The sequence below is a fragment of the Vombatus ursinus genome, unplaced genomic scaffold (assembly GCF_900497805.2).
Source record: "Vombatus ursinus unplaced genomic scaffold, bare-nosed wombat genome assembly UNPS02014768.1, whole genome shotgun sequence".
Taxonomy (NCBI): Eukaryota; Metazoa; Chordata; class Mammalia; order Diprotodontia; family Vombatidae; genus Vombatus; species Vombatus ursinus.
In genome coordinates, this window is record NW_020954546.1 from 22,081,797 (window position 1) to 22,095,418 (window position 13,622).

Consider the following 13,622-nt stretch of genomic DNA (forward strand, 5'->3'; position numbering starts at 1 on the left):
CCTCTCTTGTACAATATTTTAATAATTGTATAGATTATTCTCCTGGTTCTGCTCATTTTACTCTTCATCAGATCACACAAATCTTTCCAAGTTTTTTCTGATTCCCCCCTTCCATAATTTCTAATGGCAAAAATGCTGTTCCATTACATTATATATCCTAGTTTTTTCAGCCTTTACTCAATTCACACCCACTTTGTTTCCAGTGCTTTGTGAAAATGTGACAGGTCATTTATTTGAATTTCTCCCTCAGGCAGGAGAGGGTAGGTGAGATTCCCTAGCCTCGTTCAGAAGACTTTTGACTCTGGTTCAGCTGATCAGTGGGAGGGATGCCTACTGTTTAGACCTTCCATCCACTATGCAGGGGTAAGGCACAGTTGACAGTCTTATCCTCCTTCCTTTGAAAAAGGAGATCTTTAGTACAATGATCCACCATAACTTCAAAGGACTCATGATATAAAATTTTATATATATATATATATATATATATATTCACCTCAAGATAAAGAAGTGATGGACTCAGAATGTAGATTGAAGCATTTTTTTCCTTTATTTTTCCTTGCTTTTTTTTAAAAACATGGCTACTATGGAAATATGTTTTGCATGACTACGTATGTGTAATGGGCATCATATTTGTTGTCTTCCAATGGGTGGAGGAGAAGGTGGAGAGAGGCAGAGAATGGGGAACTAAAAATAAAAATGAAATGTAAATGTGAAAGAAAGGAAAGGGAGAGCTTGATTATTGCTTCTGTTTTTCATACTCACATCTACACATGCCTCTTTATTTCCTTTGTATGACGTTCAACTTTCATTCTTTAGAGGTCATGGTATTTTATGACTCACAGATATGTTAATGTTAAAAAAAAGAGTGATCTTTGTTTCAATGAGAAACTTGGGTTCATTAAAAGTCCTGTACGATTTCTGAAAGGCAATGTAGCCTACTCTTTTACTCCTACTCAGTTCTGGGCTAGTTCACTGTCCACCCACACTATCTGTGCAAGGCATAGGCACTGAAGGACCAGTTCTATAAGTTGTCTGTCCAGCTGCATCTCATAATTTAGACAATGGACATTCTTCATCCACTTGGTTTTTCCTGTGTGGATAGTTAGGCTGAACCCTTGTAAGTTTTCATGGATCTCATTTAGGAAACTCTTCAGTGTTCTAGAGCTTGATACAATTAGTACAAGGTTATTAATAAGCAGGAACATCTGTAGGACCTTACTGTATAAAGCAGAGGTTCTTAATCTCTGGTCCATCTATATATATTTTTATATACACACATATATATACATATATACACATATATACATACACACATATATACTATATATACATACACATGTAGACATATATTGTTAACTTTTTCAATATCATTAGTTTCCTATGTAATCCAAAGTATTTTAATTTATTCGTTTAAAAACTGAGAAGAAGATCAGAGGCTTCATCAGACTGCCAAAGGGGATCATAACACAAAAAAAAGGTGAAGAACCCTTGATCTACAAGAAATCCTCCTTGCATTTAGACTCTGTGCTGGACATTCTCAATAGTAGTGGCAAACATCTTCGGCAAGCATACATCTACCTGTTTTATGCCTTGCTGGATATGAATAATTATTAGGTAGTCATACATAGTCATCTCTGTTATATCTGTCAAGGAATCTTGTGTGATTTTGAATTTTCAATCCATTTTAATAAATAAATGCTTGAATTAATAATTAATGTTTAATACATGTTCATTGACAATTTTGTGACTGTGCAGAGGTGATGGCTGAACTATAAAATGTGTAATTGGTGAAAAACTGTTCATTCCCTTTTGAGTCCTTCATCAAAGATGTTTTCCATTTGTATATATTATTATAAAGGTTCAATATTGGGAGAATAGGCATGTGGTTTTGAAATTATTGATATTTTCTTGGTATCTTTTTTTATTAATGAAATTTGTGATTTATTTCAAGCTTTATTTATCTTCCTCTATTTTAGATATCTTGAGAATTGCTTCTCAACTCTTTTGTGAGTGTGTAGACTTTTTTTTTTTTTTGGTGAGGCAATTGGGGTTAAGTGACTTGCCCAGGGTCACACAGCTAGTAAGTGTCAAGTGTTTGGTCTGAGGCTGGATTTGAACTCAGGTCCTCCTGACTTCAGGGCCGGTGAGTGTGTAGACTTTAGCATAGACCTTCTCTATATGTGCGTGTGTCTATGTATGTGTGTGTTTGGTGTATTCTGCGCATTCTTCCCATCTTTGCTTTCTTTAGTACTATTTCTAGCCCACCAGGACTTTTGATGTTAGAGTTCCACTATTACGGAGAAAAAGTTCATAAATATTTTTATGGATGGTTTTCATCTTTCATATGTTTTTGTCCTCCATCCAGTTTCATTCTTAAATGCCCTTAGTCAGTCAACAAACCTTTATTAAGTGTCATTTTATGTGCTAGGCACTGTGCTAAGCATTGGGGATACAAAGAAAGGTAAAAGGCATTTGCTACTCTCAAGGAGATCCCAGTCTATTGGGGGAGACAACATGTAAATAACTATATACAAACAAACTACATACAGGATGAAATCAACAGCTGAAATACCCTAGAATCAAGAGGGGTAGAATTAAGAGGCTCCCCCATAGGAGGTAAGATTTTTGCTGGGACTGGAAGGAAACCAGGGAAGTCAGGGGGCAGAGACAGGGAGGGAAAAGAGTGACCTGGCTTAGTTGGGTTTCTCAATGAACATTCTGTAAGCTTGTTTCTTCCTCTACTCTTTCTCATTGTTTTATGAAGTGAAATTGCTCTTAATCTTTCACCACTCTTCTAATTACAAATTAATTTATATTCTAAACTGGTGTGATTTTTGGCTGCCATATCTCTCCACCTGGGAAGGACATCACCCTAGGCTGTTTCTGTGTTTGTTTGGTTTCTTTGTTATAGTGACTGATTTTCATTCTTAAGAAATGATCTATATCAATGTCTGCTTTCATCCATTTCCTATTTTTTGATGTCCATAGCTAGATCATGTTGGAGTTGCTTCAATTGTGCAACATATTTTCTTATGTTTATTCTTTCATCTAATTTGATATTGATTTTGAGTTTTACTTTACTAAGTTAGTGATGGACTGCATGTAAAACGCTCCCACTTTTCCAGCCAGTTCATTTGCAGTCTGGTAATAATAATAATAATAGCTAGCATTCCTATAGTATTTTAAGGTTTGTAAAGCACTTCACAAACATCTCATTTTATCTTCCCTATTTCCCACGTGAAATAGGTGATATTATTATTCCCATTTTACAGACAAGGAAACGAGGCTAAATGACTTGCTCAGGGTCACACAGGTAGCATATGTTTGAGCTGGATTTGAATTCAGGTCTTCTTGACTCTAGACCCAACACTACCCATCAACCAAATAGCAGCCTGATAAAGTGTAATCAGTTTACATGAAGCCAATCCAATCAAATAAGCATTTATTAAGTACTTATTAAGTGCCAGAAGGGCAACTAGGTGGTACAGTACCCATAAAATCACAGATCCAGTCCCACCCCCGTATTGTTCTACCTACAAATTGTCTCCCCTAATTGATTTCGTGGTTTTTTTTTGTTTTTGTTTTTTTTTAGGCAATTGGGGTTAAATGACTTGCCCAGGGTCACACAGCTAGTAAGTGTCAAGTGTTTGGCGGGAGGCCGAATTTGAACTCAGGTCTTCTTGACTTCAGGGCCGGTGCTCTATCCACTGTGCCACCTAGCTGCCCTTTTTGTCTCCCCTAATTGAACATAAGCTCCTTGAAAGCAGAATGGGCTTCATTTGTGCCTTGGCATCTCTAGATCCCAGCGTAGAGGGCTAGGGGACAGGAACTGCACCCGCAGCACAGTAGGTGCTCAATACATGCTTCCTGATTGGCCCGAATGCCGTTTCACCTTTCTTTAGCTCCCTAGGGCTGGGGAGCCTGCTAATCCAAGCCTAGGTATGGACCACACAATCGCATACGGCAGCCCGGCCCAGCCTCCTCGGCCAGCCACGTGCTTCCCCGCCAGTGCCCCCTAGCGGGCCCCTGTGGCCACCTCGTTTTTCCTTCCCTCGTTCCCGGGCTCCGGGGAGACGGGGTCTCAGCTCTCGCGAGAGCTGCCGCTCTGCCCTTCGGGGGCCACCAAACCTCGCGAGAACGGCGCGGCCACTCAGCCCGCGGCGCAAGATGGCGGCGCGCTGGTCGCGTCGTGCTTGCGTTCGTTACTAGGGGTGGCGGGCGCCCGACGAGGCGGCGGAGGCGTGTTGGAGCGAGTGGCCGGGGTAGGTTCTAGCTGGAGTCCGGGGGTGAGCGGGCCGAGCGCCGCCCCGCCGCCGGCGCTACTGAAGCGGCTTCTCCGCGGCCTGCGGGAGCGAGGCCCGGCCGGGGGGCTGCGGGAAAGACCCCGGCCTGAGGCGACCGGCCGGGCCCCAGAGCGGAGCGCGGAACCCGGGGGCCGGGGCCTGGCTCCGGAGCTGCCGGAGGAGATGGCGGGCCAAGGGGGAAGGCGAGACTGGCGGTCTGGGCCGGAGAGAGAGGCGCGTGGCCCGGCCCGGCCCGGCCGGAGGAATGAGGCAAGGCCGACCGAGGACCCGGATTCCAATCCTGCCCCTCGCCCGGATTCCCGGGTGACGTTGGGCACGTCGCCCGGGTCTCAGTTTCCCCGGGTCTAGACTGAGAGATCTCGAAGGCGCCGTCTGGCCCCAGCTCTCCCTGACGACCGAGATCCCGAGTTCTCACATGTTATAAACTGTCGGACACCATTGAAGTGTTGGCTTTGCTGAATTGCTTTTTTCCTCCTTTTTAATTTGGTATTTATAAGGTATCTAACGAGGGAAATGTATTTTTGTGTTTCGGAAATTAAGGTGAGGCAAAGCAGAATGGGTCCATTAAAATTTAAAAACACCCGAGCTTGTTCCCTTGAAACTTGATTTTTAGAGCCTTACTAAGTCTTATTAAGAAAGCTTGCACAGGGGGAAAAACAATTGATCAGAGAGGCAGGAAACCTGGTTTCAAATGTGCAAGCCCCCTTTGGCTTCCTGCGCCATCCTGTAAAACGAGAGGGTAGAACCAGATGTTTGTGAAGGTTTCCTCCAGTTCTTCTCCAATTTTGAGATGTGCCCCATTATTTTGTGTGCCTGCTTTTCTGATGGTCAGGGTGTCTCACTATAACTGGAACTGCATATTCAGTGTCTGTGGCATTGGAATTTTTCATAACAGAATTGACTGGGGAAGAATCGGGTTGAGCATCATAAGAAACCTGTAAATGACTAATTTCCCCAAAGAGCTGCACTATGCCTAGATGAATCACTTTAGTGGGTGGTATTAGCTCTAAAGCTCTTTGAAAGTGTAGAATTGACAAATTTGTCACTTTGTAAGGTATTGACATAAGGCATTGCTTTCAAGAAAGTTATTAAATGAGCTTTTTGATTTTAGTCTTCGTTTTGGAATTTACATTTAAGTGAAAAGTGCCTATAAAATTTGAGGACAGTGTGTGTAAATGCAGAAGAAAATGTTTGCTGCAAATTTAACCTGAACAAAAAAAAAAAGTTCTCTTGGAGAGTGGGGGGAAGAGGGGAGTGGGAAGAAATTGGAAATTTTAAGGTACCTGACATAGATATCACCTATTTTATTGTATGTGAATTTTTTTAAAAAAAACCATGATATGTTAATTGTTACAGTTCTTTTAATAGTTAAACATTTATCAAGTGCCCACTATATGCAGAGCACTATAGTAGACACTGAGAAATATGCAATTATGACATGATCCTTGTCTTTTTGGAGTTTATATTCTAGTAGGGTTTATGTCACATACAGAAATAACATACACAATAGGGGAGAGAGTCTGTGATTTCATTGTTATAGGAAACTTCTGGATGAGGTAACTACTAATTCAGATCAACATCTCTGCCTTCGTGGTGTTAGAAAATTTCTTGGAGCAACTGTCATTAAAACAGGGTCCAGGGACCCTTCAGGTTCCCTGAGACCCTTTCAGGGGTTAAAGAGATGAGGTTAAAACAATTTTCATAATAATACTAAGGCATTTTAATTTTAGTATGGTAGATAATAGTAGCTACAGACTATGTCAACAAAAGCTCTTTGAGGTCTTCAGTAATTTTTAAAAGTGTAAAGGGGTCCTGAAATCAAAAAGTGTGAGAACCCTGACTCAGAGCATTGCTAGGTTAAGTGACTTGTCTAGGATCTCACAGCTAGGTCAGAGCCAAGAGTCAGTCTCTGGCCCTGAGGTCACCTTTATGCATTACACCTCAGTACACACTAATAATTGATATAAGGAGAAAAGCAGTGCAAATGCCATTTTTTTGAGGTGTAGGCTTGGAAAGGGCATCACAGAATTAGGGAGATCAGGAAGATTTTATGGGGAAGGTCACATTTGATCTGGCCATAAAAAGACGGGATGGATATCAACAGGTGGAGTGGCGGAGTCTGTTCTCGGCTGGTAGAAATCAAGGTGAAGGGAGTCTCCCAGTCTTGTTTCGAGCCCCTTTAGGCCACTTTAGCACCAGCATCAGCCTAGGAAGGGTGTACCAGAATTTACAGTGGTTGGACAAGAAAATGCTTCTTTAGGGTAGTCAGCCTTATTGACCACTGGAGCTGTGTGTAACAGTCTTCTCTCCACTAAGTTCCTGTTCTACTCCCTCATTGTAGTATGGAAGTTACCCCCATAAATCCAGGCAGAAGCTTGGTAATATAGCCCAAGGAGATAGACTCCTCCAAGGACTTGCTCAGCTGCAGGGTGATGAATTTTTTTCTTTGCATGAAACCCAGAAGGCCATCTGCCAGTTTACTGAGAGATTGTGATCTGCATAAGTGAAAAGAATAATCACATGGATGAAATCAGAGCTGTTTGAAGTATTAGAATCTTAGCTTGCAGAGCAAGGAGGAACATCTTTTGTGCTTTTTGCATTACTAACTGGCCACTTAAATGACTTGATGACTGTATCATGTTAAATCACTTTTAACACTAGATACCTTTTAAAGTCTACCTATAACATCCCTAACTCTGGGATCCCTGCCTCTCTAGACTTTGGTGTACAATTGTAATTTGCATTCGTAGTCATTTGTACTATGTTTCTATCTTCTGTCTCTTTTTTTTAATCCTTCCTTTTTTACTTAGATCACTTTTATACAAAATCTCTTATGTACCCAGTTGCATGGTCTTCTTAACAGAAATCTTCCTGGCATCCTCATTATCTTGCAAACAGTCTCCATATTTAATGAATTTATACACCATCTCTTCTGTGTTGAATTTTGTATGTCTATATCCTCTTTTCTTTGTTTTTCCAGCTTTCTTTTTCTTTGTCACGTGCTCTATTCTACCCCTCCTTCCCTCCCCATCCTCCAGTGCAGACAAGTCAGATTAAAATGTAATTAGGAAATATTTATAGGTAATATTTCATTTAAAAACTGAGTCAATGTGTGGCCTTCAGGGATATTTACTTACAGATTAGTAGTCCTCATTTCTCTTTGAGCTTGACACTTTTGCTCTTGGTGACCCTTTCCATCAGATACTGTTGGCAGTAATCCTGACCTTCCTGTTAAAGTTTGGAACCAAGGAGAGCAGCTTTTGGGACAAGGGCCAGGAGGTATCCATACCTCTTTGAGAGGGCGGGGATGGAACTGAAATTGAGCAAGAGGGCCAAGCCTCCCAGGGCACAAGTCTTTAGGTCCTAAGTCTAGAGAACAGCAGAGAGGGAGAGAGGAGATCCCCCTCTACCCCCCATTAATCTTCCCTCCCCCTAGGTTAGGACTGAGGTGAAATCACACAGTGATTGTGGAAGAACCTTGTGTAGTTTCAGAGTGCTTTATCTGTCTCTGTCCCATGGACTTGTATATGAGCCTGTTGAGCTCCTCCTGATCAAGAACACTTTCAGTTTTCAGTTTAAAAAAGAAATGCTGTGTTTACAAAAATTATTTTAACTCCACACTTATAAGGATTTGAACTATTGCAGGTACCTGAAGGACTAAAGTGATGTAAAAGTGGGAGAAACCGTCTTGAAAAAGAATACTATTCCCAGTAGTTGAAATCTGTAGCTGAATATATTTACCTTATTATTAGTAATTATCTTTTAATTCCTCATGAAGGCTATAATCTCTTTGAGAGAGGAACTATCTTCTAATCATCTTTCCCCCCAGCTGGCAATATGAAAGTCTGAAAAGGAAAAATTTGAGGAGAAGCCTTTAGTTTTTTTGTTTAAATCTGGCCCTAAGACACTTACTGGGCAAGTCATTTAACCTCTGCCTCATTTTCCTCAACTGTAAAATGAAGATAATGATAGAATCTGTGTCCCAGGATTATTGTGATGGTCCAGTGAGATAATATTTGTGACATAGATATTCTGTTACAGATAATTATTTATGTTTATAAATATTTATAAAGTACATTGCCTGACATACAGTAAACACTTAATAAATGCTTGTTCCCTTTCCTCTAATTTTTTGGAAGGAAGCTCCCAAAACACCGACTTTCAAATTTCCTTGAGAAACCCTAGTCTTGGAATAGAGGCAGGGGGAATGTTTGGATCCACTTCCACCCAGTGCTTAGATTAGTGAGTGATTCACGGAAACCTTTTTGGAATTTTATGACTTTCTCCTGAGAGTTCTAGATTTTATATATTTTTTACCTATTTGAAATAAATTTAAGAATTTTTATTTTGTTTTAATATAGATTTCTTCAACCCCTTGAGACAGTTGGAGACACTGTGGGGTTATAGTGAAACCAGAGTTGGAAATCACTTGTGCAAGACAAAGAACCACTTGTTCTCTGCCATATCAGTTGATTCCAGGAAGATGACCCGCATCTCACAATAACACTTAGGAATACACATGATACTGAATCTTATCACTTAAATTGACACGCCAAAAAAGGTAATTGTCCCTTTCCGTTTTTAAAAGTTGATGTACTTAATATTTTAAAATTTAATTATTAGTTTTTTATTTGATTGACATAGATATAATAGGATTAAGTATTAACCACTGTAATAACTTGTGTTTTCTGTTCAGTACTAAATGTTACTATTTTATTCTTTTAGGATGGCTTTGAATAAATCAATGCATGCAAGAAACAGGTACAAGGATAAGCCTCCTGATTTTGCATATCTGGCATCCAAGTACCCAGATTTTAAACAGCATGTCCAGATAAATCTGACTGGAAGAGTGAGGTGGGTCAGTAGGTCAACAAGGAATATTTGATTTATATGGGATCTTGGTGATACATAATTCAAATATGATATGAATTATGGAGATGAGGAGACATCATGGGTATGTATCAAGGCCATTATGTATATGCCTGGGGATGTATAGTAATTTGGGCGGGGGGGGGGGGGAGAAGGACGGGGAGTTCGGGGGAGAAGAGGCCAAAGCTGGAAACATGTTTTAGAACATCCTGTATTATGGTAGTAGACGTTGTACAAGAAGAGCTTACTCCTCTCTATCTGTAAGCTAAATGGGAACCTCAGGAATTGCTGCTTTTGTCCCTGGTAACTGCATAGTGATTAGAAATTTGAAGCTTGCATACCTGCAGGGTAGAATCATGGTGGCAGTGGCCGCAAGGGAGCAGCTGCTGCTGTAGGAGAGGTATGGTGCTGTTGTTTCTGGTGGTCATGGTGGGGGAAATGACATCTTTGGAAGATTCAGCTAATCAACCTGCTTGTTCCTCATAGCAATAGTAGCTTTTTGTCCTTCTCCCTCCATATTGTGGGACATCGGGGAGTCTGGGGGCTGAATTGGCACTTTCTCAAGATGATGACCATTGTTCTTTTTCTCCAAGGAACTGGTAAAGGAAAAACTAGGGATTTCCTAGTTCCCCTCAAGGTTATGGAATTTAGTAATAGGGCCAGGACACTGCTTTATTCCCTCTCCATCTCAATTGACCATTCACAGTTTGGTGGATTCTACATGTTCCAAAAAAACTAAATGTGTAAAATGTCAATGGTCTTTGTAGAGAGATGGGTGGGTCTTTAGATGAACAGCACCAAGAACAAAGTGGTAAGAGTTTCCAGGCCACCCTGAGAGACACTGAAGTTTAGTGAAGAGTGTTTACTTTGTGGTCAGGAGAGAAGTGGGTCAGAATCCTGCCTTGGACGCCATGTGACTGTGGCGGGTCATTTAATCCTCTGGGTCTCGCCCCCCACCCCTGTAAAAATGGGGGAACTGTTTCACTTTATTGTGAAAAGCATATTCTCGACAATGAATGGAAAGGGTTTTGTAAATCTTAAAGCAAATTATAAATGTCAGCATTTTTTTCCTTTGGCCTTCTCACTTTTTTCGTGTTTTCTTTTCTGGGTATTGAGAGAAGGAGAATGGAGGGAAATCCCATTTATATCATAGCTTTTTCTTTACCAGTTTTTCCGGAAAACCTAGACCCTTTGTTTTTCTTAAATTCACTTAAGTTCAGGGCTGTCACTAAATCATATACCCACAGTTCTCAAGAGATTGTTTCATTTGGCTCAGTTCAAATGTTTATTAACTACTTAGAATTTAGTGTCCTTGAATGTAGGTATTGTTTTCTTCTTTGTTTTTCTAGTACCCAGTAGTGCACTTAGTAGGCACTTTATAAATACTGATTGATTGATTGATTGCCTCAGGGGCAGTCAAGTCTTTAAAACACTATTCTAACTCCTGCCTTTATGAAGTTAAGATAACTCCATTTTCCAGATCAGGGTTCTGAGGCTCTGAATAGAAGAGAAGAGGGGGTGAGGGGAGTGACTTAAGGCATGAGAAGGAAGGGAGGGAGTCTAGTGTGTGTGGTGCTGTGAGACATGACTGCCAACACATTTTCCAAAAAGCTGGCAGCAGGTGGACTGGCAATTGTTCAGGCCCCAGCTAAGCGTCCGCGGCAGGTTAGGAATGATGAGGCCATTCTGGTCGTAGCTGGAGGAGAACGGATATGAGAAAGCAAGTTGAGGTGCTGAGGTCTGGGTACAAAGTTGACCAGGTGACTGCCCATGGGCGTGAGCCTGGGATTGTAGGGAAGAGCCTCCAAGTCAGCCACGTGGTTGATGGCAGCTGTTGTCTATTGCAGAAAGCTTCCTTGGCATAAAGTTTTATTGACCATCAGCTTTGTCTGTTTTTGTTTTCATGTTTTCTTTTAAGTTTGCCTGGATTTATACCTTCTACCATAAAATTATAATAATTTGCATTTATATGTTACTGTAAGGTTTACAAAGCACTTTACCACCACAACCCTTTAAGGTCATACTACAGATATTATTTTCCTCACCTCACAAAGTTAGAAACTGAGGCCATCTCTCCAGTTTGTATCAAAGCCACAATTAGAACTTGGCACCAACGCGTGCACATACTACCTCCAGAATGGAAATTCATTAGCCACATTTTCTGAAGGTAGTACCACCGATTCACCCTTGGTAGGAAATGTACCTACCTACCTCTGCAATCAACATTCTTCCCTGATTACTCTTGAGACCTAAGGGTATGTGTTTGTTTCTCCTACCCTAGGCAGTATTTTGGCATTCTGTCTATTGACTAGAAAGAAGGTACGTAAGTGATTCATGTCAGTCTGAACTTGGTCTTCTGTGCCAAGTACTGGACTGAAGGCTTGGAACACAAAGACAAAAATGAAACACCTGAAATCACCAAGCTTAGTCAGCAGCATTGGTGCTGTACAAGTAGGACACACATACTTGTCTGTTCTGGTATTCTTCAGTCGACCACCCACCATGACATCATCAGCTTTCCTGGCTAGCCCACAGAAGCACTGACAGATAGATAAAGGACTTTCTTCTTTTCCTTGACTTTGTTTCCTCCCTCCTACATTTCCATCTGTGGTGGATATAGAGACCACAAAGTCAATCCACAATTGAGTCCCTTGAATTTCAGTAGCTCAGACTGGCTTCTGTGAGGCATGAGATAGAGTCCATCAGCCCTGGGCGATCTGCTTTGTTCTCTGTGACTGTTCCTCTGTGTCCTTAGGTGCTCATGGTTCTTATTGATATTAGTGTCGAGACTGGGGTGACTTTTCTAGCATCTTGATAAGCATCTTCATTTTTGTGGTAGGATGAAGATGACTATTTTGAGCTTTTCCTGTTTTGTTGGAGAGGTTGGAAGAGTCTGCTGTGGTGATGGTGAGGGCTGGAGCAAAAGCACCACTGTTGGTTGGAGTACATGGGGTGGAGCTTTTGCCAGAGGGAAAGGGACTGAGGATAGCTGGGGGTGGGGGCTTGTGCCTGGGAGGTGGAGATCAGTAGCTCATTTCTAATATTGTTCCAGCCTCTTCCCATTCCCTACTCCTGCTCTGGTCCTGGGAAAAACTACCCATTTTCAACTCAGCTTGTTTTCATTATTTGCAAAAATGTTATGGGCAGCTTTTGTTTTTATGTTGCCTTTATTTCCAAATCCATTCCTCACCCTTCTCTGCCATTGAGCTGTCCTTTGTAACAAGAGATAAACACAAAAAGGAAAAGGGAAAAGAGAGCAGTTTAGCAAAAGTAGTCATGTCCACTGAGTCTGATGATGCTTGCAGCATTTCACAGGCTCAGCAGCTCTCTGCCGAGGCAGCAGGGAGGGCACTGGCTTTCTCTGAGGCATTAGCTTGGCTATCATAATAATCCAGCATTCAAGACTTTTGTTGTTCTTTCCATTTGCATAGTTTTCAGTTTTATTGTTTTCCTTGTTCTGCTTCTTTTACTCTGCATCAGTTCATATAAGACTTCCTCTGCTTCGGGAATTTTGAGACTTCTGTTCTTACATATTCACTTACTACTTTGTTTAACCATTCCCCAATTGGTGCAGCCCTACTTTGTGTCCAGTTTTTTGCTACAGCAAAAAAATGTTTTTATAAACATTTTGGTGTAAGTGGGACCTTTTTTTTTTTTTTAAAACCTCTGTGGGGAGAGAGAGAGTGTGTATACATACACACATATGTATGTATAACATATATTCAGAGGGAGTGGACATTTTAGTCACTTCCAAATTGCTTTCAGGAATGGTTGTACTAATTCTTAGCTCCACCAAGAGTATTTTAGTTTGCCTGTCTTTCCCCAGTCCCTGCAACATTTATTTCCACCTTTTATCGTCCTTGACACTTCGCTGGGTGTGAGGTAAAACTCGAGTTGTTTTGGCTTATGTTTCTCTTAGTGATTTGGAGCAGTCTTTCATATGGTTGTTAGCAGTTTGCAGTTCTTCTTTTGAGAATTGTTGTTTGCTTTAACTACTATCCATTGGGAAATGATTCTTGTTCCAATATAGATGTGTTAATTCCTTGTATCTTTAATATCAGGCACTTATCTAAGACATTAAATGCAAAGGTTTTTTTTTTCCTTAATCATTAACTTCCCTTCTTATCCTGAATTCATTGATTTTGTTCTTGCAAACGATTTTCAACCTCTTTTTAAAAAAATTTTTTCAACCTCTTATAATTAAATTATTATATCTTCTGTGTTTGCCTTTAACTCTTGTTTGATTAAGAACTATCCCTCTAGACATAGCTGTGAAAAGTACCTAATATAGTTCTTTTCCAATTTTTTTTTAATTGGTATAGTAAATGATTTGGATCCCAATTCAGTTCAACTCCTTGGGTGGTTTTTATTTCTGGCCATTTCTTTGACTTTTGCAAACTGCCCCTTTTACCTTTGCAAAGACAGAATGACTTTTGAGATGTGTGGGGG

General features: G+C 40.8%; 1 protein-coding gene across 3 annotated transcripts in view; it reads left to right on the forward strand.

Annotated features, from left to right (window-relative positions):
• Nucleotides 1–4,172: 4,172 nt before the first annotated feature.
• METTL16 (methyltransferase like 16) overlaps nucleotides 4,173–13,622 on the forward strand; it is a 54,203-nt gene continuing 44,753 nt past the window's right edge. The window contains exons 1-3 of one of the 3 annotated variants that reach the window (XM_027862396.1): nucleotides 4,173–4,262; nucleotides 8,666–8,865; nucleotides 9,030–9,158. In XM_027862396.1, coding sequence (XP_027718197.1) covers nucleotides 9,031–9,158 — 128 coding nt within the window. In that variant the 5' untranslated portion in view covers nucleotides 4,173–4,262; nucleotides 8,666–8,865; nucleotide 9,030. Of the gene's footprint in view, nucleotides 4,263–4,547; nucleotides 4,845–8,665; nucleotides 8,866–9,029; nucleotides 9,159–9,187; nucleotides 9,259–13,622 lie in introns of those variants that run through there. The other 2 variants (XM_027862397.1, XM_027862398.1) reach the window with 2 other exon arrangements.